This window comes from Cotesia typhae, unplaced genomic scaffold, assembly GCF_013202065.1.
Source record: "Cotesia typhae breed Kobodo isofemale line unplaced genomic scaffold, CoteBio_Ctyphae contig_5, whole genome shotgun sequence".
Taxonomy (NCBI): Eukaryota; Metazoa; Arthropoda; class Insecta; order Hymenoptera; family Braconidae; genus Cotesia; species Cotesia typhae.
In genome coordinates this window covers 10,610,044-10,637,907 of record NW_027423757.1, presented here as the reverse complement: position 1 = coordinate 10,637,907, position 27,864 = coordinate 10,610,044, and the positions used below count along the sequence as shown (strand labels likewise).

General features: G+C 32.7%; 3 protein-coding genes across 20 annotated transcripts; 1 reads left to right on the top strand and 2 right to left on the bottom strand.

Moving 5' to 3' along the window:
• Positions 1–110: 110 nt before the first annotated feature.
• On the bottom strand, positions 111–8,309 carry Orct (Organic cation transporter). Of its 5 annotated transcripts, none has more exons than XM_074249148.1 (11): positions 7,944–8,309; positions 7,757–7,878; positions 3,206–3,481; positions 2,894–3,137; positions 2,280–2,538; positions 2,013–2,181; positions 1,693–1,926; positions 1,394–1,608; positions 1,098–1,279; positions 804–940; positions 111–732 (listed from the first exon to the last, which is right to left on the bottom strand). In XM_074249148.1, the coding sequence occupies exons 3-11, from the start codon at positions 3,346–3,348 to the stop codon at positions 591–593; spliced, it is 1,725 nt and encodes a 574-aa protein (XP_074105249.1). In that variant the 5' UTR covers positions 3,349–3,481; positions 7,757–7,878; positions 7,944–8,309; the 3' UTR covers positions 111–590. The 5 variants fall into 5 exon arrangements, with proteins under 5 accessions (XP_074105249.1, XP_074105251.1, XP_074105253.1 ...); XM_074249150.1 differs by having other exon boundaries at positions 7,743–7,878; positions 7,944–8,218; XM_074249152.1 differs by lacking the exons at positions 7,757–7,878; positions 7,944–8,309 and adding an exon at positions 6,211–6,392.
• A 786-nt stretch (positions 8,310–9,095) lies between these two features.
• Dap160 (dynamin associated protein 160) lies at positions 9,096–21,979 on the top strand. 14 transcript variants are annotated; one of them, XM_074249134.1, is made up of 25 exons: positions 9,096–9,257; positions 9,369–9,553; positions 10,020–10,076; positions 10,175–10,328; positions 10,405–10,553; positions 10,657–10,851; positions 11,060–11,164; positions 11,450–11,521; positions 11,661–14,410; positions 14,475–14,540; positions 14,732–14,827; positions 15,596–15,736; positions 15,840–15,966; positions 16,045–16,209; positions 18,761–18,897; positions 18,978–19,084; positions 19,149–19,221; positions 19,431–19,637; positions 19,720–19,965; positions 20,042–20,179; positions 20,579–20,807; positions 20,905–20,979; positions 21,213–21,287; positions 21,453–21,626; positions 21,700–21,979. In XM_074249134.1, the coding sequence occupies exons 3-25, from the start codon at positions 10,055–10,057 to the stop codon at positions 21,846–21,848; spliced, it is 5,652 nt and encodes a 1,883-aa protein (XP_074105235.1). In that variant the 5' UTR covers positions 9,096–9,257; positions 9,369–9,553; positions 10,020–10,054; the 3' UTR covers positions 21,849–21,979. The 14 variants fall into 14 exon arrangements, with proteins under 14 accessions (XP_074105235.1, XP_074105238.1, XP_074105239.1 ...); XM_074249137.1 differs by lacking the exon at positions 9,096–9,257 and having other exon boundaries at positions 9,356–9,569; positions 10,010–10,076; XM_074249138.1 differs by lacking the exon at positions 9,096–9,257 and having other exon boundaries at positions 9,356–9,602.
• A 523-nt stretch (positions 21,980–22,502) lies between these two features.
• Positions 22,503–26,764, bottom strand: LOC141531365 (uncharacterized). The gene has a single exon (XM_074249147.1). The coding sequence runs from the start codon at positions 26,666–26,668 to the stop codon at positions 22,799–22,801; it is 3,870 nt and encodes a 1,289-aa protein (XP_074105248.1). The 5' UTR covers positions 26,669–26,764; the 3' UTR covers positions 22,503–22,798.
• Positions 26,765–27,864: the final 1,100 nt, after the last annotated feature.

Genomic DNA, 27,864 nt, shown 5'->3' with positions numbered 1-27,864 from the left:
AATTATCAAATGGCCATCAAAAATTTTGAAAATTATGAAATATCTGCTAAATTAATTTTGATAAAAACAAAACAATTAAACTTGGACAGTTAAAAAATAAAATCAACTGATTTTTGTGTATAAAAAGAATTTAATGACATTCAAAATATTGTTTACAAACAGCAATTAAAATAATACAACAAATTCGTTTATTACTAACAATTGAGTGATTTAAAAAGTTTTTGTATAATAATATAAAAGTGCGCGTTGATATCATTATGAACATACATATAAAAGTTTATCAGTCATTCATCTGTCACAATTTCAATGTTCATTAAAAAAAATATTTTAAAAGAAACTTTCAATAAGATTAATCACACAACCATAATTCTAGTTTTTGTAGCATCAAAGCGCATTACCTTTTCATAAATTAGAACAATAAAGTGTTCTATTTTATTCTAATGACGATCGCGGTACAAAGGAACACATGTCTTTTTTTATTTATTTTTTTTATTTTTTAACATTTTTTATAGCGTTTGCACGCTTGGCAGATTTAAAAAATCCTCGAATACTGCAAACATCTTTTCCAAATTTCGTTAAGCTTATGGGCGTCATCCATTCTGCTTTGAATCGTGTATTCCATTTTCTACTGGCTTCAATGGTTTTATTGAATCAGTATCAGTCAAGTGATGTACATCCAGCTGTTTTAATTCTCGATGTTTTTCTCTGTTTAATTTTGATGTTTTGTCTTTTCTAGAAAGCAGTAAAAATTTATTAATTTAAAATACATAATTAAATAATTAAATAAATTATTTAATACTTACAATCCAAATAATTCACCGTCTTCAATTGTTTCAGGTAATTTCTTGTTAAGCGTTTCAGGTAACATGAGTGATATCAAGCCTCCAACAAGAGCGCAACCTCCAAATATAACTAGTGGTAAAGGTTTCCATATTTCGGCCTGTAAGTTAATAAAATAAAAATTAAATAAATAAATAAATTAATTAATTTTATGATTAAATAAAATTAATCAATTGTAGGAGTTTAAAATCTTAAAATCAATCAATGGATTAATTAAAAAAAATTAAGAATGGTCTAACGCTATAGTATACACGTACTAAATGATTAACGTAGGGTGCAATGACACCGCCAATTCTGGCGAAAGTTGAACAAGCTCCAAGGCCAACGTTTCTCACAACCGTAGGGAACTGTTCAGCAGTAAAAACATATATACCACCATATGAGGATGTTATTGCCAATTTACCAATCATTGCAAGTACTATAATCATCCAAGGATATTCTAAATAACAGAAAAAAAAAATAAAATAAACGAGTGCATAGCAGCTAATATTATCCACAAAGACAATGGTGTTTAAAAAAACATATAAAATTAATAATAATATTTAATAAATACCTTCTGGAACAAATATCGTTCCTACTAAGGCAAGACCAGAAACAACCATGCAACCACAAAGAATACTCTTTCTTCCCCAACGTTCTAGTACAAAAATCAGAAATAAGTATGCTGGTACTTCAACAGCACCGAGTATTACAAAATTAACATAATCATTTCCTCCTAAATTATTTACATTCCACGAAAGACCATAATAAGTCCCACTGTTGACCAACCTGAAAATTATTTTCGTTAATATTTCGAATTATCGATCATTTATTTTATTTTAATTTTTTTAATTTTTGATATGCAATTTTTACCAATTGAAAAAGAGAAGTAAACTCTTTTTTCTGAGATTCGGAGTACGGAATAAATCAAACAACGAGGCTTGGTTATTTACAACAACATTTTCTCCGCAGTTTTCATGTAAAAGACAATCTAACGTATCACGAGGTATTTCAATACCATTTTCCTTAGCAGCGCGTTGTAGTAATTCTTTAGCTTCATCGTCTTTGCCTTTAGTCAAAAGCCAACGCGCAGATTCGGGAATAAACCTAAACATAAACCATAATTTATGATTAATCAAATTTTAATTCGTTAATAATTTCTTGACTAATTAAATTTAAATAAAAATAATTACCACCAATAAACAAGAAAGGCAAAGCTCGGTAGCGTAATAGCGACTTGCAAGTATCTCCAATCACGAATGTAGTAAGCAAACGCAGCGGTTACTATGTAACCAAATGTGAAAAATAGTTGACAACCTACTCCAGCAACTGAACGTTTTTTCGGACCAACCATTTCCAGAGCTGTTAAATAGAGAGTTATAATTAATTTAAAAACTCAATTAGTTGTCTAGGAAATTACAATTTTTTTTTTTTTTTTAAATAGTAATTTTATACTTTACCAATTACATAGGCTACCAAGAATACACCACTTGTTGTTGAACCAACAATTAATCTAAAGATGATATATGAAACATACTCTGGCGCAATGGCAACAAGTATACCTCCGACGAGCTGAATTACTAAAGACAGGAAGAAAATTGGTCTACGTCCAAATTTGTCAGACAAACCACCAAATATTATTGAACCAAGCATCACTCCTACCATGAAAAGCGAATCTCCAAAAGCTCTCATCCATTTTCTTTCACAAACTAGGTTCCACTGAAATAAAAAAAAATTATTTATAAATTATATTATCTATAAATTTTTATTTATTTATGGTTCACAAGTCACATAGTGACTGCAAAGTTGCTACTATTATATTAATTTAACATACTAAATAATTGGTTCATTCATAAATTTTTTTTTTAACATTTATTTCATTCTCGGGTAGCAACGTTAGTTTCTCTCACGCAATGTAAAATGATTGCATGCTCTTACTACTTGGATAGCCAGGATATATCGGTAATTATTTCTTATAATGGATCCTTTGATCATACAAATAGTAAGCCGATGATATCAGGTAATTATCTGTACTACTGACGACTACGATATTTGTACTAATAATATACCATACCTCAGAGGTAGTTGTACTTTTGTAAATGCTAGTGTCAAAGACAAATTCCTCGCAGGTCATGATCCCGTCGCTTAATAACCTTGTCGAATCGCCGCTACTTCCAGCATTTCCTCCGCCTTCAGGGACGTAACCCGTCAAATTTACTCGTCTCAAGCACTGCTTATCCTCTATGGGGTAACTCGCATTCATAATAACTGGGTCTATAAAAAACGTTGCATTCTTTTCTTCCCAAGGCAACAAGCATCTGTAATAATAAATCAGTTAATTAATTTAATTTCCAACATAATTTTTTATTGATAAAAAAATATCTACCTGGTAGTTATCTTGGGTCCAAGAAAAACTCCACCCATCTTATGAAAAGCACAAATAATCGCTGGAAGGCACAGCAGTACATAAATCCTGCGTTGATACCTCCCGAATTCTCCCATCCGTAAAATAACATCATCGTAAGCCATTTTTTCCAATTACCTAACTAATTTATTTTATTTATTAAATGTCAGAGAAAATTTTTCTCATAAAAAAGTCTATCTCTAACTTTTTAAATCTTTGCTTAAGCCACCACAGTTAATATAATTTTCCTTCCTGAATCTGTAATCATAAAAAAAAAATAAAATTATTAGATTAAATTTACAACTGTGATAATGATATTTGACGTCTTAATACTAACAATGATTAGACAAGTTATGTGCGTAAGTAGTCTGGTTTAACAAATAATTTAATTTGTTTGAACAGTGTCACGTTTAGATAATAAATTTTAAATTAATTAAAAAAATAATTACAAAAATAGTCACCTGAATTCAGTCCAAGAAAATAATAAATATTCTAGTACTAAAGCCGCGATTAATTATCAAGTATCAATAATAAAAAAGAAAATAAATTGGGACCAAGATATGATCCTCGTGAAGTTTGAAGCCCGACTAACGTACGGTTCGTTGCATTGGTAGCATCTCGACCGGCTTGGAGACTCTCAAGTCAGACTCGCAAGTAGTGATGAGGGCGGGAGTGAGAGTGAGAGTCAGTAGTGAACCCGGGGTGTGTGTAGCAACAATGTCTATTCCTTTACCAGCTTAATATACCAATACATACATCCATACATCCATACTAATGCGTATCATCGGTCAAGACTCGGGTTTAAGGATCGAGTATTGTCTACCAGCCGTACTCTCGAGTCTCGATACTCTTATTATTATCCAGGATTCTTGAAGATTCAAGACACCCCACCATAAAGTGTGCGCCTCTACTTGTCAATGGCCCAAGTCTGGACAGGTAGGAGGCCGGCCAAGTCATTAATGTGCATGATCAGCATCAACCGTAAGACACACATACCCTCTATGCAAGGTACAAGACTACTTTAGTAGACACCTTTATCCAACCGGGTCTGCTCCATTCTACGTCTGTCTGCTCAAATAATCATTCATTCATTATTTTTTATTCTAAACAAATAAGAGAATTTTAAAAACTCACTGATAATACCTCGGCGTCTCGAGTGTGGATCAAACAAAACAAATTGTTAGTTTGTTATTTTATTTTTTTTAACCATATAAAAATTCCACAGCCCGCGGGCATTATCCCCTTTTAGATGACCGGACTTCACATTTATAACGAAAGCTATTTCTGGAATAGAGTGCTAGAGGATCAGAATTTATATATAAAAGGGGCGGTGGGAGGTGAAGGGCGAGAATTTCTTGCTCGGTAGTAGGTTGCAGCTTAAGTTCCCACTACGAGAAAAATCTCCTCAACTGGTTTCTCTCCGCGAGCGAATGCAAACAAAAATAAAAAAAGCTCTTAAAAAAATGCACACCAAGTGCATCATCAGTGTCTCTGCATCCTCTTTGGGGGGGCAAGAATAATCTTCTTCTTCTTCTTCTTTAGCATACATTCAATTCACACAGAGGATTCACCATCAGATAAATAAAATTCTTGAGTTAAACCTATTTCCACCCGGTGATTCGTCATCGGCTGTCCATATTAATGAGCTTGTTATCATTTAAAACTCCCGGGGCATCTACAACTGAATAAATATTAAATAGTAATCAATAATCAATGTAGATTTAATTTAATAGTCTTCCTCGAGAGTCAGACAGTGAAGAATTAAATGAAATAAAAAAGTGTGATTGAAGAATTGAGAGTAGGGTTGGATGTATGGACCACCGTAGAAGAATCTCGTAGCATCCCCTACTCTTAGCCCACAATCGTACAACATGATCTGATGATAGGGCCGTATCCTTGAAGAAAACAGCCCCCTGACCTTCATTAAATACAGTAGCTAGAGTACAAATTATGGGAAAGCACTTAAAAACCGCAAATAAACCAGTATAGTAAGAAAATTTATAAATATTAATTCTACGAGACGGGTTTTTGCGATCCACAGCTTCTCGTACCTTTACCGAGCTCCCAGCTATTATTATCCACTCTCTACTTATTCATCACCAACCTGCATTAAAATAATAAATAACAAAGTTAAAACGTTAATAAAAACAGGCATATAATAATCCGATGTATAATGATCAAGAACGAATGACCGTAAAATGTTTATTGATGGCGCCGGTGAGTACATGTGTCCATCAACATCCCCGGCATGTAATGTTCATGGAGTAAACTTCTTGCTCTAGCTTTTATTCTTGTTTTTGTTCGAGCTCCAACACGCGCTTCTCCACTATTGTACGGCATGGGTATAAAAGATAACGAGCTGGAATCAACATATAATATAATACAATATATACCAGTAATAAAGATTAAAATAAGATCAGAGAGAAAATATTTAACGAGAGATGAAAATAAGATAATTAATCATCAAAGCACCCGGTTTGGGTTGCTGATGGTAGTCTTCTGCATGTAGAAGTGAAACTACATTTAAGATTTACAATCCACCTATCAAATCTATTTTAATTGTAATATATATCATATCGAGGAACCAACAACCACTGTGGGGCTTTTAATATTGTATGTGTCTACGTACAATAAATATACAGTGTATAGAGTGACAACAACCAAACACCCGGCACATTGCACGGTCAGATGGGGTATAGATGCGTATTGGAGTACTATACCCACATAACTCCCAGCATCATCATCATGTACGTGAATGTGCTCGCGTGGGAATCTTGCTCCAAACGGCATTCCAAAGTCACTATATAAATTTAACGCTATTAATATTTAAGTCATGCCACTCTCGATTTACTTTGTACTACTCACCCACTCGGAGTATCAGTATGTCTCTATTATTTTTTATTCCACACGTGCTATTCGTGCTAAATTATTTTATGTCTGTAAATAGGTAATAGCATCAGAGAAAAAAATTAATTTTTTAGGCTTACATTTACTTGTTGGCGCGCAAACAAAATTGTGTTTGCTGCTTGAATATAATATAATTATATTTGTACCCGATTTGCATACACATGCATTAAATACAGTACTTTACTTGTATTGCTGTATTGTTACGATTGGCATATACCGGCAACGACAGAATACAAACAGCCAGACGAACTAGACCCACCCCGGAAAACCGACGACCGTGTTTCAGACTAGACTAGACGCGAAACAGTTAAAGTTCATTCCCATTATGTGAAATACATGCGCAGTTTCATTTGCTCAAGTTAAAACTACTTCGTCCGTTTTATTTAAATTATTTATACCTATTTCTAATTATCCAGACTGTTACTGCATTTAAAAAAAAATTTTTATATTTGGAAATATGTTTGCGAATTTATTTTAAAAAAATTACGAGCTCAATTATATGAATCCAGTTATAAATAATATCGTTATAAATATACTGCAAGCTGCAGCTGATTTTATAATTTATTTTATTTATTTTTAAAGACCGTCAACTCTAGACTAAAGATTTATATTTATTGATACTCGAAAAAATTTATAACTTATCTTTTACTTTATGTAATACTTAAGAATTTTAAATTTCAAAGTCATAAATCATTAAAAACTGTAAGCGGTTTTTAATTACATTCTTGATAACACTTGTTATCAATATACTAAATCGTAAAATTGTTTATCACGCCACAAATGTATAATCTTTTAATTTATATACAAAAATAGTAAAAGTTCTGTACAAATAATAAAGAAAATAAATAAAAATTTTAGCGTATAAATTTCTATTTTAAAAAATTAATTAAATACTTTGATTGTTAAATATCACAAGGTATATTGTCAATGTTATAAATCTTTTTTTAATAAATGCTAAAGAGAATAGGACAATTGATTTTCACGGAAGCATTTTGTCAAACGACTCGCATCGAATGACTTGTATGTATTATATCGTAAAACCGCAATCGTATATGCCATATACATGCGCATGTAAACTTACGTAGGTATCAACTTGTATTATAACTTATAATACAATAATTTACATACTTATTGCCTGTGTGTATAATAATATAAAGGACAATTGATCATTCAGGAACAGACGCGCAAGCGCATTATTTTATATACATTATTATAATAATGTATTAGTTTTAGTTAGGATCTACTCTATTTATTAACAGTAGTTAATATTTAAGCGTCAGTGCATACGATTACCTATTACTTATATCGTAATCAAGGACATTAAAATAGACTTTTATAATAATAGTATAGATCCACACGCTGAAATAAATTAACAATTTATATTATTTATTATTACTATTAATAATGACACTGAAATTAGCTGACAGCTGTCAATTTTTTTAATTTTTATAACAAATCAATAACAATAAAAAAATGCTTCTAAAAATTTTTACCAAAAAATTTTTTTATTAAATTTTTTTCATAATAATTTAATTGCTAAAAAATTCTAAAAAAATTTTTAATGTCTGTCAACTTCAGTGTCATTAATAATAAATATTTATATCATCTTTACCTGTCAACAATTACCTTCAATAATTAATAACAAATGATTTCACAACAATCCAAGTTTCATGTATCAGTAATTGACAATTGTAATCAAATATCCACGTGTACTTTTCAAACATTCCCGAACCGGCTCTGATAAATTTCTGAAATAAAAATAAATTAGTTTTTTCAATAAAAATAAATTTTTTTATTTTTTAGATTTACTCACCAGTTATATAATTGATAATTCACACCAAAAATGAACACACGAGGTAGTAGAATATTTTGGAGTTGGTTTAAAATAAAATAATTATTTTAATGATGAAATAAAAGGTGTCTGTACTTGAGCGTATTTAAATAAAAATTAAAATACATTAATAAATGCTCGTAGAAGTGGACTGATATGATGTGATGTTATTAACGGAAATAAAAACAGAGAAAAATAATAGCGCGACAGTGAAGGAGACAACCGGCAAACTCAACTCTTTAAAACCATCAGCCAGCAGCAACACTTGATTACAAAAGTATCATTATTGATAGAGTGGTGTGACTTTAAATCGATTAGCTGTTGGTCGACTTTGCAGGTATCGATTTTTGCGAGTTCGAGAGTTTGACTCTCGATATTATAATACTAAAGTTAGCCGACATTGTTGATTTTTATGACATTGAGGTTAGCAGACGTCTAAAAATTTTTTAATGTTTTTTTTTAATTAAATTATAACAAAAAGAATATTTCTAAAAAATTGCACTTGTAGTTTTTCAAATTTTTTTAGATGTGAATTTTTTTTTTTTTAATTATTTAATTGAAATTTCTTCAATAAAAAATTTCTAAAAATTTTGAAATGTCAGCTAACTTCATTTTCATTAATTTTTTGATTTCTTTTTTAATTACTCAATTAGAATTAAAGAATATTTTTTTAAAATGCTTTTATAGTTTTTCAAGTTTTTTACAAATCAAATTTTTTAAAAATATTTTTGCAATAATTTTTTTAATAAAAAAAATTCTAAAAATTTTTAGATAGCGGCTAACTTAATTTCCATCTCGATGACACTGAAGTTGACAGATATTAAAAATTTTTTTAGAATTTTACAGCAATTAAATTATTATAAAAAAATTAAATTAAAAATTTTCACATGTGAAAATTAATAAAAATTACAAATGAAAATTTTCAGAAGTTTTTTTTTATTGTAATTAATTTATTAAAAAAAATTTTTTAAATTAACAGCTGACGGCTAACTTCAGAGTAATTCATCTCGATATTACCTACTTTTCAGATTCAGCAACCAACCAAATGTCTTCTAGCAACTCTCCGCCAATCAGCGCCATCATTGCAATAGTGTGGAATTAATGTACAGCAAGACACAGACACACATTTAAATACTTAAGCCTATACAGAGTAAAAAGAAAAAATTGCTGGGTGTAGAGTAAAGAAAAAAGATACAAGTACATACAGTCAAGGAAGAAAGACCAATAGAGACGAGGTAGAGGTAGAAGAAAGTGAATTGTGGTACGAGGGCAGTGGTCGTCAGCTGCACAGTACAGGTTCATTTTATTCAATCGGTTTTCTGAGAAAAAAAATCACTAACTATACATCTATAAATTTTTTTTTTTTAATACGGAAAATAATAATCAAGACTATTTCTTCTTCTTTAGACAAAAACCTGCAATCAGTTTTTAATCTAAGAACAATTGTAGATACTGTCGTATTGAATAAAAAAGAGGAACTGAGAGCAGCTGAGGAATAAGATTAGAGAGCGAAACTCTCAAGTACTCTGCTACTCTGTGACGACAAGTTGATGGAATGACGCTGTTTCGCCTGTCGGTGTAATAACTAGAAGGTGTTTAGAACAAAAAGTATAATTTATATAATAATATAAATTTATATATGTATGTAGAAATAATTGCTATTAATTTTAAAATGTATTTTATTGAATTTGTGTCAATCGGCGCAAACGATAAGTCAATAAGTTTAGAACCATTAATGTCATTATATTAGTTGATGGCTTTTGACATTACGTGGTTAAACTTTTATTATATTTTTTGTATATTTTATTTTCATGCAGTTATTTTGACAAGTTGACCCATGCTCGATAACGCCCCCTTTTCAACCTCGATATCGTTTACTTATTGACCTATATATTTTATTCTTTTTTATTTAATACTGTAATTGTAATTGTAACTCATATTGACATTTAGTGTAGTTACATACAGAGGTTAGGGTCAAGCTCTTTTATTATTGCTTTTAATAAAATTAAGATTCACCGATAGCTTATCTGTAGTTAATTAACCTGTAGTTTGTTACAGGTACTGATAATAACTATAAATCAATCATTAACAGAATGGCCGTGCCACAAGCACCGGGTAAATATACATTACTAATTTTTTATCGCTATTATAATTATATATACATATTGTAATAATTGATTTTAATTGATTTAAATGTCAAATGATTATTTAAGGTATTGATCCGTGGGTGATCCAACCTCGCGAGAGATTACTATTTAAAGATCAATTTGAGGCTCTTAAACCAAATAATGGTGTTGTTACTGGAGAACAAGCAAAAGGATTTTTGCTGAGGTCACAATTGCCACCTTCAATACTTGGACAAATATGGTACAATTTTTATTTTCGTGTATTATTTATTTTAAATAAAAATTAATGTTTTGATAATTGTAATTTATTATTATAGGGCACTGTCCGATACCGACGGAGATGGAAAAATGGACATCAATGAGTTCAGCATTGCTTGTAAATTGATACACTTAAAGTTGCGGGGGATGGAAGTTCCTCCAAGCTTGCCTCCATCGCTTATTCAAAGCTTGAAAGTTCCACTTCCAGGTACGAGAATAATTATTCATTTAATATGACAATAAAGTTAGCCAACATCTAAAAACTCTAAATAGTATAGATTAAAATTAACATTTTCAATTATTTTATCTAGGTACAGTTCCGGCTGTTATAAATGGTGGTGTACAAACAGGCTCGCTAGTAAATCTTGGAGGCGTACCTCAGCCTCTAGCAGCAGTGCCACGTCCTGTGGTACCAGGTATATCTCCAGCAGCAGCAGTAGCAGCGGCAACAGTACCCCTTGCAAATCCAGCCGTGAGACCTGTTGTTCCAGTTCAAATACCTGCTGGTAAATTATTTATTTTTTTTTTCTAACAAATTCACTCTTGGCCCTTACGGCTATTAGAGTAACACTAAAATTATAGGCTAGATAATTAGATAATACACAAATGAACTAACAATTTAACAATCAATTAGTTTGCACTTGTGATGACATATATTAGATAAATATAGAAATCCTCAATGCCATCTTATTATATTTGCATGATGCAACACAGCCTCACGTCAATTTAGGGATAATATGGGTACTAGTGGTGTGGTGCTGGGTACAATTAATAAGACATCGTCAAAACCACCTGCTCGGCCTGCACCACCCTTCATGGGTATGTGATCAATCTCTACAATCATCTGTCTGTTAATTATCTGTGTGTCTATCTGTTTGTATAACTATTTATCTACATAAAATTATTACTCTTACTGCTTCTATCACTTAAATAGTTTGACTTTAGTTAATTTATTCCTTCATAAATAATCTAAAAAAAAAAAAAAAAAAAAAAAAAATTAATTTTACTTGATATTTATTTATTTTACTCTATCTAAATATTTTCTAATACAAAATGCACAATTTCATAATGTAAAATGCAAATATTATTTCTTGCTACACGAAGGAAATGCAAATACTATAACAACTACCAACGTTGGAGCACCGCCTCAAAGACCTGCACCTCCTGATAGTATTGGTATGTCCCCAATCAATGTTTGACACCTTTTCTCGTGCATGCCTTAACATCTCCACTGTTATTTTAAATAATTATCGTGAAAAAACATCAACAGAAAATTCCTAAGAAATATTATTTTAAAAAATAACAATATTTATAGGTAGTGGATTCACTGCTACAACTGGTATTGCTCCGCCGCCGAAGCCAGCACCGCCTTCATTTCCAAACAGCCCGGTAGCTGCATCAATAACTGCCAGTTCAATGCAACCACTTCCAGTAGCTTCCTCGATGGGTATGGTTCAAGCAGCTCCAATAGTACCACTTAACACCAATCCCGCTCCAATGGCAGCTTTCGGAATGGGACAAACTGTCGCGCCACTAATTCAACCGATACCAGGAGCTGGAATTGTTTCATCGATGCCCGGAGTTATTCCTACAGCTGGTGTTGTTCCTTCAATGCCAGGAGTCATTCCTACCGCTGGAATCGTTCCATCTATACCTGGAGCTATTCCTTCTGTCCCAGGAGCTATTCCGTCTATACCAGGAGCTGTTCCTTCTGTGCCAGGAACTATTCCATCTGTTCCAGGAGTTATTCCATCTGTCACAGGTGGTTCTACAGTTCCACAAGCTCCATACTATAATACAGGAGTTATGCCGACGGTACTAGCAGCTGGAATGATTCCAACTGCTCCTGGTGCTGTTCCATCAATACCTGGAGTTGTTCCTCAGGTTCCTGGAACTGGAATTCCCCCAGTACAACCATTAATTCAAGCAAACGTTGCGATGAATGGTAGTGCTAGTATGATTCAGACTCCAGTGTCTACAAATACACCATTGAGCACTACAGCACGGCCACCAAGTATTGATCGAGTTGGATCTATGGATTCACAGCATAGTCAGCACAGTCAGCACAGTCAGCATAGTCAGCATAGTCAGCACAGCCAACACAGTCAACATAGTCAGAATTCCATAGGTTCACCACCTGTAGATTGGGCTGTTCCACAACAGTCGCGACTTAAATACACCCAATTGTTCAATACTTGGGACAGAACGAGAACTGGTTACTTGTCAGGACCACAAGCGAGAAATATCATGGTTCAGTCGCAGTTGCATCAAAAAATTCTCGCTCAAATTTGGACTCTAGCTGACATGGATTCAGACGGTCGATTGGGATGCGAAGAATTCGTTCTAGCAATGCATCTCTGTGACATGGCTAAAGCTGGAGAAACTATTCCAACCAGTTTATCGCCGGATTTAGTACCTCCGATTTTCCGTCGTCAACGTCAAAGCAGTGTTTCATCTCAGGGTCTTCCGGAAACTGTCGATCCGTCGGCAGGCATGCCGCAGTCTTCCTTCGAGGACAAGAGGAAAGAAAACTTTGAAAAAGGTCAAGCTGAATTGGAGCGTCGTCGGAAAACTTTACAAGATACACAGCGCAAAGAGCAAGAAGAACGCGAGCGCAAAGAACGTGAGGAAGCTGATAAACAAGAAAAAATTAGACTTGAGCAGGAGAGACGTCGACAAGCTGAAATTGAAAAACAAATGATGCGACAGCGTGAAATTGAACAGGAGAAAGAGGAGCAGCGATTGAGAGCGCAAGAGCAACGAGAAGCTGCGAGAAAAGAGTTGGAGAGACAAAGGCAACTTGAGTGGGAAACTCAAAAGTCTCAAGAGCTTCAAGCACAGCGACAAAAAGAACAAGACATTTTACTGAAATTAAAAGCTAAGAATCAGACGCTGACTATTGAGCTGACGTCACTTAATGAACGTGTTAAGGAACTTTCGCAAAAAATTTGTGACACTCGCAATGGAGTGTCAGGCGTTAAAACAACTATCGATGGTATGCGTTCGACTCGCGATAATCAGCTTCAGGAGATGAATGATTTGAAGAAAAAATTACGAGAACAGAATCAGCGATTGCTTGCATTGAGTCAAGAGAAGGCTAAAATAGAAGCCAAAAATAAAATGAATGCTTCGCATGATTCTGCTGGACAAGAAGCTATGAAGATGCAGTTTGCTAATAAACAAATAACATTGAAACAGCTGAAAGATAAAATAGCTGACTTACAACAGCAGATAAATGACAAGATGGCTGATATTGAAAATAATAATGGGCAATTGCAGGATGTAAGAGATCGTATGAAGACCCTTATTAATGAATGTAAAACTCTTTACTCGTCATTTGACAATAAACGATCTCAAATATTAGAATTACGTGAAAAAGTTGAGAGCTCTGGAGGTATTGATTACACAAGTAGTGCTTGGGCAGAGAGCGCTTGGGGTTCAACTGATCAAAATGAGCCTGTCAATGAGAGTGAATGGCCGGTTGACAACGCACCCGTTACTACTTCTGCTGTTGATGAATCCGGAGTCAGGAAATACCGCGCTCTGTATGAATTCGTAGCGAGAAATGAGGAAGAGATATCGTTCCAACCCGGTGATATTATATTAGTTCCGCCAGTTCAAAATCAAGAGCCCGGGTGGATGGCCGGTGAGATCCGTGGACATACTGGCTGGTTCCCTGAGTCGTATGTCGAGCCGGTGGACTCTGAGTATGACGACAACAAAACATTTGTCCAGCAAGACAGCGTAGAAAAGAGGCCATTGGAAGAAATCGCTGAAGTTCCTGAGAATGTTTCTGACGCCGGGTCTTTGGGTGAGACCACTGCTGCACGAGTTGACGTCGCTCCTGCTGCTAAGACTTTAACAAACACCAGTGCTGTTGGTGATAATTATTATGTCGCTCTCTATCCTTACTCTTCGGCAGAACCAGATGATTTGAACTTTACTGACGGTGAAATTATTGAGGTGACTAAGAGCGAAGGTGATTGGTGGACTGGAACTATTGGAAACAGATGTGGATTCTTCCCGTCTAATTACGTTGAAAAATGCCAACCAAATATTAATCAGGTTAGTAATACTAGCATTAAACTTTATTAAGTAGGCAAAAAATAAATTATTTTAATTATTCTAGGTTCCTGTAGAAACTGTTGCTTCAACTGTCACAGATGTTGTTGCTCCTACATCTCAAGGAACGCCTGTGAGTATTATGAGGAATTTTTATTTTTAAATTGTTTTATTTTATCTTTTTATTGTCTAATAACTAAACAGTATTGTCTTACACCGTGTGAGTGTATGTTTAAGTAATTAAATTAACAATCCTTCCTCTTCCTAACTAACATTCCTCATAAACACAAGCACCTTTGTGCTAAGCTAGATTTATATGTTTAGTCGGCGGAAAAAACCGCAGAACAGATTGAAGATGAACGACAAGCTGCTGAAGATCGGGCCGAATTACCTGATTTCTCAGCAATGGCATCTCAGCAGGTAATGACATCGTTATTAATATAAGAAACTGGAAATTCTCATTCCGATTATTTCTTTTAGCAAATTTATTTATGCTAATACAATAATTAAATTTTTAATGTTATACATAATACATTCAATATGTTCTTGTTTTAAGTTCTAGTAATTTATTAATTCGGAATGTTGTCAGTCTGACTAGTTGACTGCAACCCGAATTAGTGTAAAATTATTTTGAATTACTAAAAGTTATATTTTATATTTTATTAATTTAATAATTGACAATTTTATAATAATTTAACTATTGTGAGATGAAACTAGAAACGGAGGAAATTATAAGTCGTATGAATGCCAAGAACCTATTGAATAAATTTTTAATAATCAATGGGAATAGTCAAGGTGATGGAATAAATATAACAAGTACTTATAAAATTTCGTGAATTATTAATGGATTGTGGTGGGCTTTCCAATTTTATTTTCTTGGATGCTGCGCTTATTGGATTATCATCGATCACTCCTGTTTGTCCGTATTACTCACTGATCCAGTACTACAAGGTAGCATTTTATTCGTCGATAGAATTTTATTGGCTTTTACGTAATCGCAATTTTTTTTTGTATTGCTTTTTATCGACGTACATACTTATTAATTTGCAGTTTCTTTTTTTTTATTCTTTAATAATTTTTATAAAATAATTTTTTTTTTTCCTTATTTATTGTAATATTTACAGCTGATTACTCTATTTTAAAAATTATTATAATTACTGTTATATTGAATGAAAAAAATATTTATAGACCCGAGGAAAGAAACCGGAGATTGTCCAGGTAATTGCACCCTACCAAGCAACAAGTACTGAACAACTCGATTTGCAAAGAGGACAACTAATTATGATCAGGAAGAAGACTGATTCTGGATGGTGGGAAGGCGAGCTACAGGTATTATTACTTCAGTATTATTTCATTAATTTACCTAGTAATCATATTGATGAATATCTGTTATTACTTACTATTACTGATATTATAATTTTATTACTTGTAGGCTCGAGGTAAAAAACGTCAAATTGGATGGTTCCCTGCGTCTTACGTTAAGCCACTAACAAGTAGTAGTAATAGAAGTACTCCAGTATCTCATGGTTATCAAGATTCTCCAACGGATCCTAATGTCGGTTAGTAAATTAATTTATTTTTTTTACTTAATTGAATATCTTACACGCGTATTAATTTGATTAAATTTATTTTAATAGAACGTGTAATGGCATTGTATCCACATCAAGCTCAAAATGATGACGAACTGAGCTTCGAGAAAGGCGACGTAATAATTGTTTTGTCAAAGCAAGAAGAGTCTTGGTGGAAAGGTGATCTTAACGGAGTATGCGGAATATTTCCTAGCAACTACGTGACACCCATGTGTGAGTAGTCTACTAGTACGCAATTTATAAGCGTGATTCTATCAGTGATGATAAAAAAGAATCTCTTATAAGTAATTACGGATGGACGGACGAGCGTCATAACGACAACATGATGATATGATAATAAAATTAAAATTAGTTTGATAGATGAATGAGAAAATAATCTGCTACCGCTTTTTTTCTTTATTTATTTATTTATTATTTATTGCTACAATAATAATCATTACTATTGCTATTATTATTGTTACTGAAAAGTAGATACCGTTTTTCTAACGTTGTAAATATTACATTTGTCTATTGCCAGCTTGTCCGTCCAATCTTTACAGGGTAAATAAGCATTCTCGTTTTTTAATTAAAATAAAAAAAAAACGAGATTGTTTAATAAACAAAAAAAAAAAAATAAATAATCATCGCTCACTTTAACTTATGTATGATATAATTAGTGTTTATGACTAACAATTATCGTTGCCTTGTCCTTTCTCATTATCACTAATTTTTGAAAATTTCGTCTCTGCTTGACATGCAGCCTAAGGATAGCAGCAGAGAGTACGACATCACAGGTTACAAACTAAATACATTGTACTACAATAGTGCAAATTAAACATTACATAAACAATTTAAAAGCCAGCTTCTGCGTTTATCAAAAATTAATTTTTAAAAAAGTTAATGGGAAAACACTACAACGACAATTATCCAATGGCCATTACGCGCATCGTTTATGCGTGAAAAATAAAAAGAAAGGATTTAAAGAAAATATATATATATATATATATATATATATATATATATATATATATATATATATATATATATATATATATATATATATATATATATATATATATATATACAAAGAATTATATATGCCATAAATTATTAAATTATTTATTGATTAATTAACATCTCATACAGTTAATAGTATTTTTTAGATCTGAAACAAAAAGTTTGGTATTATTTTCTCAATCATAGGTCTAGATCGTTGTTACGTCCTATGTGTTGATTATTATTTTTTTATTAATATGATTAATTGAAGCTCAAGGAATTAACTGTAGATTTTTTTTTAGATTTATTAATAAGCTTGACTTTTTTTTTTAATTTTATTTATTTTTTGTACACCGTTTTTTACGCCAGGCGTCATTAATTTGAGTATTAGATACAAAGATATTAATATATGTCTATATCAATAATTGAATCTTGTTAATATGATGTTATATTGTATATTATTATTTATTATTAGGTTCTATTTTTTTTTTCGAGTGCTCAGTAGCATTATTTTGACGATTTATATTAATTTTATTATTATTTTGACGATTTCTATTCATTTCCAAATATTGTTTGATTTTTTTTTTTTTTGTGATCAATTGAATATCATGTCTCACCACATTCATTCAGGTCCATTAATAGAGTGCAAAAGTCAAACACACAAAATCATGGTCCGCTTTCTTATGAACAAAATATTATTAAAACAATTAAAAAAAAAAAAAAAAAAAAAAAAAAAACAACAACAACAACAACAATATATCAGAACAATAATATATGTTATTCAAAGAACTTAAATATAAGCCCGTTAGTTGGTTAGAGAATAAAAAAAAAAATAAACGTTTCGGGAAGTTGTATTAATACTTTTATGAGACGTGTCAATATGCCTATAACTTGTGCTACGTAGTAGAAATGATTAGAAAAAAAAAAATAAATAAAAATAAAAATAAAAAAAAAATAAAAAAAAAAATATATAAAATATACGCGTGTCGCGCGTTATCTCTGTTCTTCATTCCTTATAAAATGTTACTTATTGAAAGAAGCTATACGTATGTTCATTTGTTTATCCTGTATTGTTGGAATAAGAATAAAATAAAATTTTGCTCTGTTATGTGGCAAATAATTATTTGCGTATGTAAACATATATATCATGGATACGTCGTATTGTTAAAGTGTGAACAAAAATTTGTCAATGAGACAACTGGATAGTAATTATTATTAATATATTTATTACATTAATATTATTAATTATTATAATCATAATTAATGGATAGATATTGGTATTATTTGTCTAATAATATTTGTTCACATTTATCCTAATTGTATACAAAATATCTGAGTGGTGCGGAACACACGCATATAGATCATATCATATATATCACATGCATTTAAGAAATAAAAGAAATTATTATATATGGAAACAAATATAAATGATTTAAATAAAAGTATAGCAAACTCGCACATGACGATTCGAATAAAGTGTCTATCTGTTGCAAAATTAAATCCGTCTTTTTAATTATTTTATTTTATTATATTGATACTTTATTTTGAGTAATTTTGATAGTTGTCCTGTTGAAAATTAAATCCTTTAGATAGTATTTAATTTAAAGAGTCAGTTATTTTTTTTCTATGCATTAAAAATATTTAGAAAAATTATCAAGATGAAATTGAAAATAAAAATACAAGTTCTCTTCCTCGGTGAATAATGCAATCGCCCGGTTTTCTATTGGTAAGTGAGGAGATGATTATTTGAACATGTAGAATTGGTAAGAATTTTTTATTTTGTTTGCAGATGATGACAATAACTCAAGATTGGACAATTATTCTATCTCAATGCTGGATCCGATGGAGAGAAAGCGTCAAGAGTATATTAAGGAACTTATTGCGACTGAAGAGGCTTATATCAATGATATGATTCTTGTTCATGAAGTAAATAAATTTTTTTTTATAAAAAATTATTTTATATTTATTTAATAATAATAATTATTTATTTATTTTTTTTTTTTTAGGTATTTGAGAAGCCTTTGATTCAAAGTTGCGTTCTCACTGTCGATGAAGTAGAAAGAATTTTTGTTAATTGGCGTGATATTATTGCTTGTAATGACAATTTTTTGAGGTAAAAATAAATTATTAAATTTCTATTTAATTATAAATTAATTTCTCAACTAATTATTTTTTAGAACGTTGAGGATAAGAAGAGACAACAGTGAGGACGGTGTTGTAAGACTGATCGGGGATATTTTGTGTGAAAATGTAAGTTTTTATATTCTGCTATAATTAATTTGTAATTTGTAATTATTTATTTTATATAATAGATTTAACTTATTTAAATATAAATTATAAAGCGAAAAATTATGAAGAGCATCAAAAATATTTTAAAATATTTAGCATCAATTTAATTTAATTATATCTAATTAAATTAATTAAATATAATGATTAATTTTTTTTTTTTTCATTTCCAGATCCCACGTATGTCAGCATACGTAAGATTTTGTAGCTGTCAAATTTCAGCAGCTGTGTATCTCCAAAGCTTAACAGAAACGTCACCCGAATTTGTAGCAGTTGCACAGACATGTCAGCAAGATCCTCGTACCAAAGGAATGCCTCTAAGTTCATTTCTGATAAAACCAATGCAACGAATTACCAAATACCCCCTTATTATTAATAAAGTAATTTAATTATTTTTTTAAATTAATTATTGTTAAAAAAAAAAAATGTTAGAGCTTGTAAATAATTGAATATTAATTGCAGATATTAGAGTATACACCGACTGAACATCCAGACAGACAGTATTTACAAGAAGCGTTGGCAAAAGCCGAGGAATTTTGTATACAAGTGAACGAAGGTGTCAGAGAAAAAGAGAACAGTGATAGACTGGAATGGTTACAGACTCATGTAGCGTATAATGAAGATGTTTTGCAGGAAAAACTTGTATTTAATTCTCTAACAAACTCAGCTGGCCCAAGAAAGTTATTACACTATGGAATTCTTCACAAAGTATTAAACTTTTTTCGTTAAACTTATTTTCACATTTATGATGTTCGCATCAATTATCTTTACAATTTTTGCTTAGGCTAAAAGTGGCAAAGAACTCGTTGCATTTCTCACCAACGATTTTTTACTGTTTGCTCAACCACTCAAGACACTACCTTCTGGACAACAATTTTCGTTTGAAAGAAATGAAAATAATAAATTTAAATTATACAGAAAAGTAAGTTAAAAAAAAAAAATTTATTATTAAACAATTAAATAATTTTTAGTAAAATTGGAAAAAATTTTGGCTTATGTTTTTGGATAAAATTTCTATTTTATCTTTTTTTGATACATTTTTTTTTTTTAATTAAATAAAAAAACGAATTAAAAAAAAAAAAAAAGTTGAATATCACAATTTTCTAAAAAAACCTATAAATTTTTTGAAACTTTGTTTAAATTGTGATAATTAATTTTTTTTTTTAAATTGTTCATTTTTTTATCTATTTTTCAAAAAAAAAAAAAAAAAAAAAATATCAATAAAATTAAATCTATAAATTTCATCCAAAAAAATCAAAATTAAAATGTTTGACCCCACTTGCAAAAATTTACCTAATTTTTTTATTTTTTAAAATTCTAGCCGATATTTTTAAACGAATTATCTATGATTGGTGACTCCGACTCGAACGGCAATATAATTCCTACGTCAGACGCATCTAGGACACTTGGTTTACGAGATTCGAGCAAACGACCAATTATTTTGCTGGCCCCATCTGCGAGTGAGTGTACACTGTGGGCTAAAAAAATTCGCGAAGCAAGAAAACAGTTTGCTAAAAATGAAAAAAATTTATTGCAACGTCAACGCTCCCGTAAGTTTGTAACACCAACTAATTTTCTTCGTTTAAATGTATTTAAAATAATAATATATTGTAATTACTTAATGTCTCGCATTGTGCGGTAATACAGGACAAGCGCAATTTAGCTCTTGTGGTCGTATTCTCGTAACAGTCCTCCAAGGAAGCAGCTTGAAGGCGTCAGCTGGTAAGCCGGATGCATAGCTTAGTTTTATTGCTCCAAGAGTGCCGTATATTTTGCTTTGCTTTCTGCTTAATTAAATTTTATTTTTAAATCACTATTATTAACTATTAACATTTATATATTTCATAAAATTTAAGCACATAACTGTATTTTTATTTCCTTATTTTTTTAAATAATTTTGCACACACGTATGATATCACGGATAGTTATTAATACACAGCATGGCATGATTGTAGTTCGCAGGAAGCCTCCAGAAGGACGCCTGTCTCTAGTAGTTGTAGAAGCTGAAGATTTAATCTTAACTAAGAAAGGTAATCTTGACTAAAAAAATTTCTTCGGACTAATATCACTTAAAAATTTTTCAATTTTTATTTGCACCAAGCTTTGCACGCGCACTAACTGCAAGTGCATCTCTTAGATAATTAAAGCACTAAATTGAATTTTAATTAATAAATTATTCATCAATTAATTAATAGGAAAATGCAATGCGTTCTGTAATGTCTCAATGGGATCTCAAGAAGAAAGAACTCCAGTTGTACCTGGTACTAATTGTCCGATGTGGGATACCTCGATGCAATTTTTAATTAAAGATCTGCATGAAGATACACTGTGCATTACTGTCTTCGACAAAGGCTATTATACTCCAGACGGTAAAGAAATTATAATTATTTAATTACTTAATTATGTTTTAAATATTTAATTTTTTTTAATTTAATTATTTAGATTTTCTCGGGCGAGCGGAAGTAAGAGTCTCAGACATAATGAAAGACTGCAAAGATTCCTGTGGACCCATTCAGAAGAGAATAAAATTACACGAAGTTAACACGGGTGAAGTAGTATTAAAACTTGATCTCCGATTATTTGGTAGTTGATTAAATCTATTAAATTTATGCTATTTAATAATGATTAGAAGATTAAATTATATAAAAATACTCTAGGGAAAATGCATTTATAAATTAGCTAAAGGATTTTAAATTATAATTATAATTTTTGTTAAACTTTTTTTTTTTTTTTTTTTTTTTAATTATTATTATTATTATTTTTTTTTCCAGTACAATTATCATTTATTTATTTATTTATTTTAAATCTACAAGTTGACATAGTTTAGTATTAACTTTTTTCCAACTATGCGACATGAAAATTAAAATTATATTAATATCTAGTCGCTCTTATGTATGTATGATTTCTATTTTTTTTTTTTTTATTTATATTCATCATGCATATATAAAGCAAAAAGATATATACAGTTAGGTCTAATAGAAATTATTCCATTATTGTTATAATTAAATTATAAATTCGTACGTAAGCAAATACTACCAATGAAATTTGTTTGTTTTTTTTTATAATGAATGTAAATTGATACTAATGCGTACGTACAAAAATAAACATTCCACTAAATAAATATAATTATATCAATATCATCATATACAAAATAATTATTTATATTTTATATTATATGTATACCAATGTGTTAATAATTGTGCAGAGATCACAAAATTATTTATCTAAACTGTTTTTTAAATTTCAGTTTCCACATCATTATCTATTATAAAATATCAGTCGATAAATGAAAAATATTTTATAAATAAATATTAAAATTATTATATTTCTTCTTTCAAAATAAGTATCTAATTCAAGTAAGTCTTTGCTAATTTAATTGGTTCCATAATTCTTGATCCTCCGACGAAATATCTTGGACAAAATATCCCCAAAATAAAACGTGTTGTGCCTTTTTATCATGGATTTTATTAGATATTTTGTCCGGAAATATTTTTTTTTGGGATATTTTGTCGAAGGATCAAGATGCCTGATACCAATTAAATCAATGATCAAATTCAGTACCTCTTGGTTTTTCCATCATCGTAGGATCAGCATGGGTCATACCTCCCGGCATTTCTTCAGAAGGAAATTTAAATATCGGCTGGAACCCACTGAACAATTGCGGTTTAAAATTATCCGAGTCAAAAATATTTTTATTATTACCATCTTCAATTTCTTCATTATTCTTCTTATCATCTTCACCAATAGAACTCATAGTACTGGTATTATTACTACCATTACGCTCATCAGAATCTTTTTTATCCTCAGCATCAGTATGAACTTCATCCTCATGATTTTTATCTTCATTCTTATCAATCCTATCATTGGACTCCGTCTTAGGAATAAAATGATCACCCGTTACGACGCTCCATCCATTTTTCGAAGGCATTTCCGCACTGAGACTCGCTACAAAAGGCGCCATGAAATTTTGCGGCGACGGAGCAGAACTGGATGAACTGGACGGCTGCTGCGATGGCAAAAGAATCGGGTTTCTTTTATAAGATTCATTTTGCCTCCGAACTGGAGCCCGCATCGTTGGTGTGTAAACATAAGCGATAGGATTCGCAGTGGACGAAGACGTGGATGATGACAACGAGCCAGAAGAGCCAGAAAGAAGCTGAAGAGTCGTCGAAATGGCATTGGGTTTGATAGCAAATGGCTGATGATCTTGTAAGTAAGGTATAATATTAATACTTGCATCCCCGTCTTGATTGCTGGTTGATTTGTCATCAAAGGGACCATCTTCCGTCTGCTGTTCATGCTGCTCCGTAGGTACAAGCAACGGAGTTTCATGGACTTGATTTATAAATAAAGAAGGATCAGGTTTCTCAAGAGCATACGGGAAATCCGAACCCAAACGCACGGGCAAGCTCGGGACACTCGGCACTGTCTCATCGTCATCTTCATCATGAGTTAAATTTTCTGGAGGTAAAGGTCTCTGAGGCCCATGAGTTCCAATCACAACGCTCTCATCCATCGGCCGCTTGTCTGCAGAATTATCCGTGTCATCATTTATATCTATGGAACCTTTCACCGGATAGACAACGTAAACCGGAGCTTCATCACCGCGACGATTTGCTGTGTCATTATCATCATCATCATCATCATCATCATCATTATGATTACTATTACCCTGACCTTCATTATCTTCACCACTTTCTGAAGATTTAGCTCCCAGATGCTGAATCATTTGCAGAGTTGCTACGCTAGAGTTTCCATTTTTTCGCTTGGTGAACAGCGGAGCTCTTGGAGGCATAGCTGGAGCTTCAGCAGTTAATTTTTCACTGTCTTCATCATTCAGCCGAGACTTAAGCGCCTGGTTGTTTGCAAAAGCCAGTCGATTACGTTCGTCTAACTTTCCTTCGATATTATTATTGATTCCATTGCGACGATAAGGAGAATCTTTAGACAGAGGAATACTTTCCGTCACTGGACTATGAATTTCTGGATTACCAATCAACGCAGCAGGTGTAGGCAATCTTAATGCGTGGACTGGCGGAGGTGGAGGCGGGCTCAATCTCTGAAGATATGCCGACGGTGGTGAAATATGTCCTGGAGGTAAATGCGGAGGTAAATGTGGTTGGGGTGGTAAATGGGATTGTGGCTGAAGATGCGGTGATGGTGGCAATGGTCTTGGTCGCTGCGGACCGCGATGATGCGGTAGAGGCTGTTGCTGTGGCGGTGGACCTCCTCTAATTGTAACTCTCGACGGATATTTTCCAGGGTTAGACACAAGCATTGTCCCAATTACCTCGCTGCCTCGTCGCTGAGACCCGGGACGGAATTGCGGCAGAATATTCGGAAGGCTGCTGGGCTTCTGGCGAATTTTATAGCTATTTTCATTGGGAGCCAACGGGAGACGCAGATGCGTAGCTGGAACTTCTGGTGGAGGTCTGCGGTGATAATGATGGTAAGGCGGATGATGATAGTCAGGTCGTTGGCCCAAAATCAAGGGTCTAGAAGCATCTATCGCTGGTGGTGTAAGAATTTCAGAAAGCTCTCCGAGTCCGAGCTCTTGAGACGGTATCACCGTCGTTGATAATCCCAAAGTCTCAGAACTGGGGACTTCTGAAGAAATTTCCGGAGCTGAAGTGGGAAATACTACACGATACCCAGCAACTACATTGATGTTATCATTTTTAACTTTCTCAGTGACACTCTGTGATTTCTCCGCGTGTTCATTATTGTACCACCACTTTTGCGCGTTATCATTAGACCCGTACCGGTCCTGAGCCATCTGATTAGGATACTGGTGTCCGTCATTCATGATAGGAGCCGCTATCGTCGGCCGTCCAATTGATAAATCAACAGTGTGACCTGTTTCCAGCGGCCTGACAGATCCTACGTCTCCGTACGGAGACTCAGGTATCGCACTGCCGTGAGCGTAGTAAGTACCCTGGACATTCTGCTTATTACCTAGGACAAATGATATTGTGTCTTGATCAGGCGGCACGATAACATTACTAGCACTTTCTACAACAAGTCCTGAATAACTCGGATGACTCATACCGTGACCTGGGTAATCATTATCTCCAACACCGTTAAGATTTATCAACTGCGGACGGTTCATTTCGAGATTAGTTTCTCCGTATCCTTCCTCGCTGACATTATTCACCAGGACAGGTCGTTTTGGTTCCAGATTTTCAGAGCTTCTTACGGGGTCTGGTCTTGGTGTCGTCTGGGTCGTTGGAGCCTCTGTGGTAGTTGTTGTGGTGGTTGTCATTGTAGTTGTAGAAGGAGTAGTAGTAGTAGTAGTAGTAGTAGTAGAAGTAGTAGAAGTAGTAGTTGTTCTTGGAGTAGATTCAACCATTAAATATTCTTCGTAGTGATCTTCATAGTCATTGTCATTGTCTTCGTGAATTAATATTTCATCTCTGTTACCAGGTGCTGAATTTTGAATTTTTTCAATCGGCAATAATGCGTCACCGTAATCAATGTCATACCTGTTAATGATGGGTGATAACTTGGAAGGCTTCCAGGTAGTAACTGGTTCAGTGGTCGGTTTTTTAGTGGTTGTACTTGGAGTGGTCGTGGTGGTTGTAGTCGTTGGTCTAGGTGTTGTTGTAGTCATAGTGGTCGTAGTAGTTGTTGTTCTGATAATTGGCTTGGGCTTGACAGTAGTGGAAGTTGACGGAGTTGTCCTGACAGTCGTATTTGGCCTCCGTGTGGTGATTCTCGGTACGTAAGGCTTACGGGTCATTGAATACGACTGGGAAGTCGAAGCCTCGCCACCGGCATGATAATTTTTGTGATTATTTATAATGTATGCGTTGTAAGCCGAGTTCCCGTTGCCGCCTTGGACTTTTGTGTTTGCATACGAGCTGGATATAAGTGGGTATTTATCGCTGTGATATTTTTCGTGGTCAGAATACCGTACAGGTAAATTTAAAAAGTCATGAAAACTCGGAGAGTAAGGGTTTATTTCGTTTGGAATTTGTTGATCTTCATCGTCGATTGAGGCTGAATGTGTGTCATTTGCTTCCTCTTGGCCATTCTCGCTTTCTTCATTTTCCATTTGACTGTCATCATCGTTATTACTGTCATTGTTGTTGTTGGTATTATTATTATCGTCATCATCTTCATCCTCGGTGTTGTTAATGTCGTATGAACCGGTATAATTATATGCCGTCAACGGCGGCGCTTTATTAAAGTCGATTTGACCAGTAACGGGATCCTTCTCCAGGGAGAACGGTTGCCCGCCATTAAAAGCATAGGGACCGTTCAAAATTCTATAACGTAGTGAATTTCCGGTTTCCGTTGATGATTTTTTGTTGTCCAAGTGTCCACCCATCAATGAGTCTCCAGCAACTAAGGTAATTCCCAGAAAAAATGCTGATAATTTCAACATTATTCTCAGGTGACGTCTCTCCATCGTCTAAAATAAAAATAAATGTCAACACTTTTATTATTTCCTTTCTTTTGTATTTTTAAATAATTTATGACATTAGAGTTAGCAGTTACTTTACCATTTTTTAATTTTTTTTTAGCAAACAAATTTTTTAAAAAAAAATTTTTATTTTTTTAAATTTCTACATGTCAATTTTTTTGCAATAATTCAGCTGTCACCAAAATTATTAAATCATCTGCTGAATTAATTTTCATAAATAATTTAAGAAAATAAAATTACAAAATACTAATTTTAAAATTATAAAACAATAATTATTTTTTATTTATTGTTCCGACTTTATGTAAAATTATTCAACGAGTTACTTCAAGCAGAACGTGATTTGAAAATTAAATTTAACATGCAGACTAATAGCCTGGTCCTGAAGTAGGACACAGGCCAGGTCAGGTTTCAATATTCGAATGTCAAGTTTAATAAAGGATAATTAAATAAATAAATAAATAAATGTAAATAAATTTACCTGTTGTAAATAAATAAATAAATAAATAAATAAATACTTGTAAGTATAAAACAAAAATGTTGAATCACAGGTAATTAAAAGTCCATTGACGTGTGTACGAGCGGAAGCATCCTCAGGATACTTTTATTCTCGACTCGTTGGATCGGTCGAAATAAAAGACACTTGGGTAACGTTAAGCGTCCTTGGTAAGCTGTCGAAGACGACTGAGCTGGGAGTAGTGCATCCGTTGCTTTCGAAGCTGATTGCCGCCGGGTGAGAGGGAGAGCAAATGCGACTAAATAGAAGGAGCTGAAAGTGGAGGTACCTGAGATAGAGGAAGTGGTTGAAGAAAAATGAGAGGTAAACTAAGTGAGAAAAGATTGAGAAAAGGACGTGTGACAGTGGAAAAAGAGGCAAGATCAAAAGCGAGACCGAGACCAAGAGCAAGACCAAGAACAAGAAGAGTTACCAGTTGAACCAGGCATAAAAGAGACGTTATAAGCGGGATATAAATGACGAGGGAGTAGCTGAGGATTGAAACGGTACGTGAAACAGTTAGACGATGACCTACATACATAGAGACCTGCCCATTGGACGCCCCGGACATCGTGCCAGTTTCGTTCCTTTATATATTATTTATACTTATACTTTACATTTACCTTTATGTTTACTTCCTCAGTCTACTCCACTACTTCCATTGAATTTACATTCTTTCGGATTTTCA

Bases quoted from the DNA above. Each gene is read 5' to 3' on its own strand.
- Orct (XM_074249148.1), bottom strand. From the start codon at position 3,348: ATGGCTTACGATGATGTTATTTTACGGATGGGAGAATTCGGGAGGTAT. The intron at 2,182-2,279 runs GTAAAGTATAAA...TCTATTTAACAG, and splicing joins CTTGGTAGCCTATGTAATTG to CTCTGGAAATGGTTGGTCCG. The intron at 733-803 runs GTAAGTATTAAA...ACTGCTTTCTAG, and splicing joins GACGGTGAATTATTTGGATT to AAAAGACAAAACATCAAAAT.
- Dap160 (XM_074249134.1), top strand. From the start codon at position 10,055: ATGGCCGTGCCACAAGCACCGG. The intron at 14,541-14,731 runs GTGAGTATTATG...TTATATGTTTAG, and splicing joins CTACATCTCAAGGAACGCCT to TCGGCGGAAAAAACCGCAGA. The intron at 20,180-20,578 runs GTAAGTTAAAAA...TTAAAATTCTAG, and splicing joins AATTTAAATTATACAGAAAA to CCGATATTTTTAAACGAATT.
- LOC141531365 (XM_074249147.1), bottom strand. From the start codon at position 26,668: ATGGAGAGACGTCACCTGAGAATAATGTTGAAATTATCAGCATTTTTT.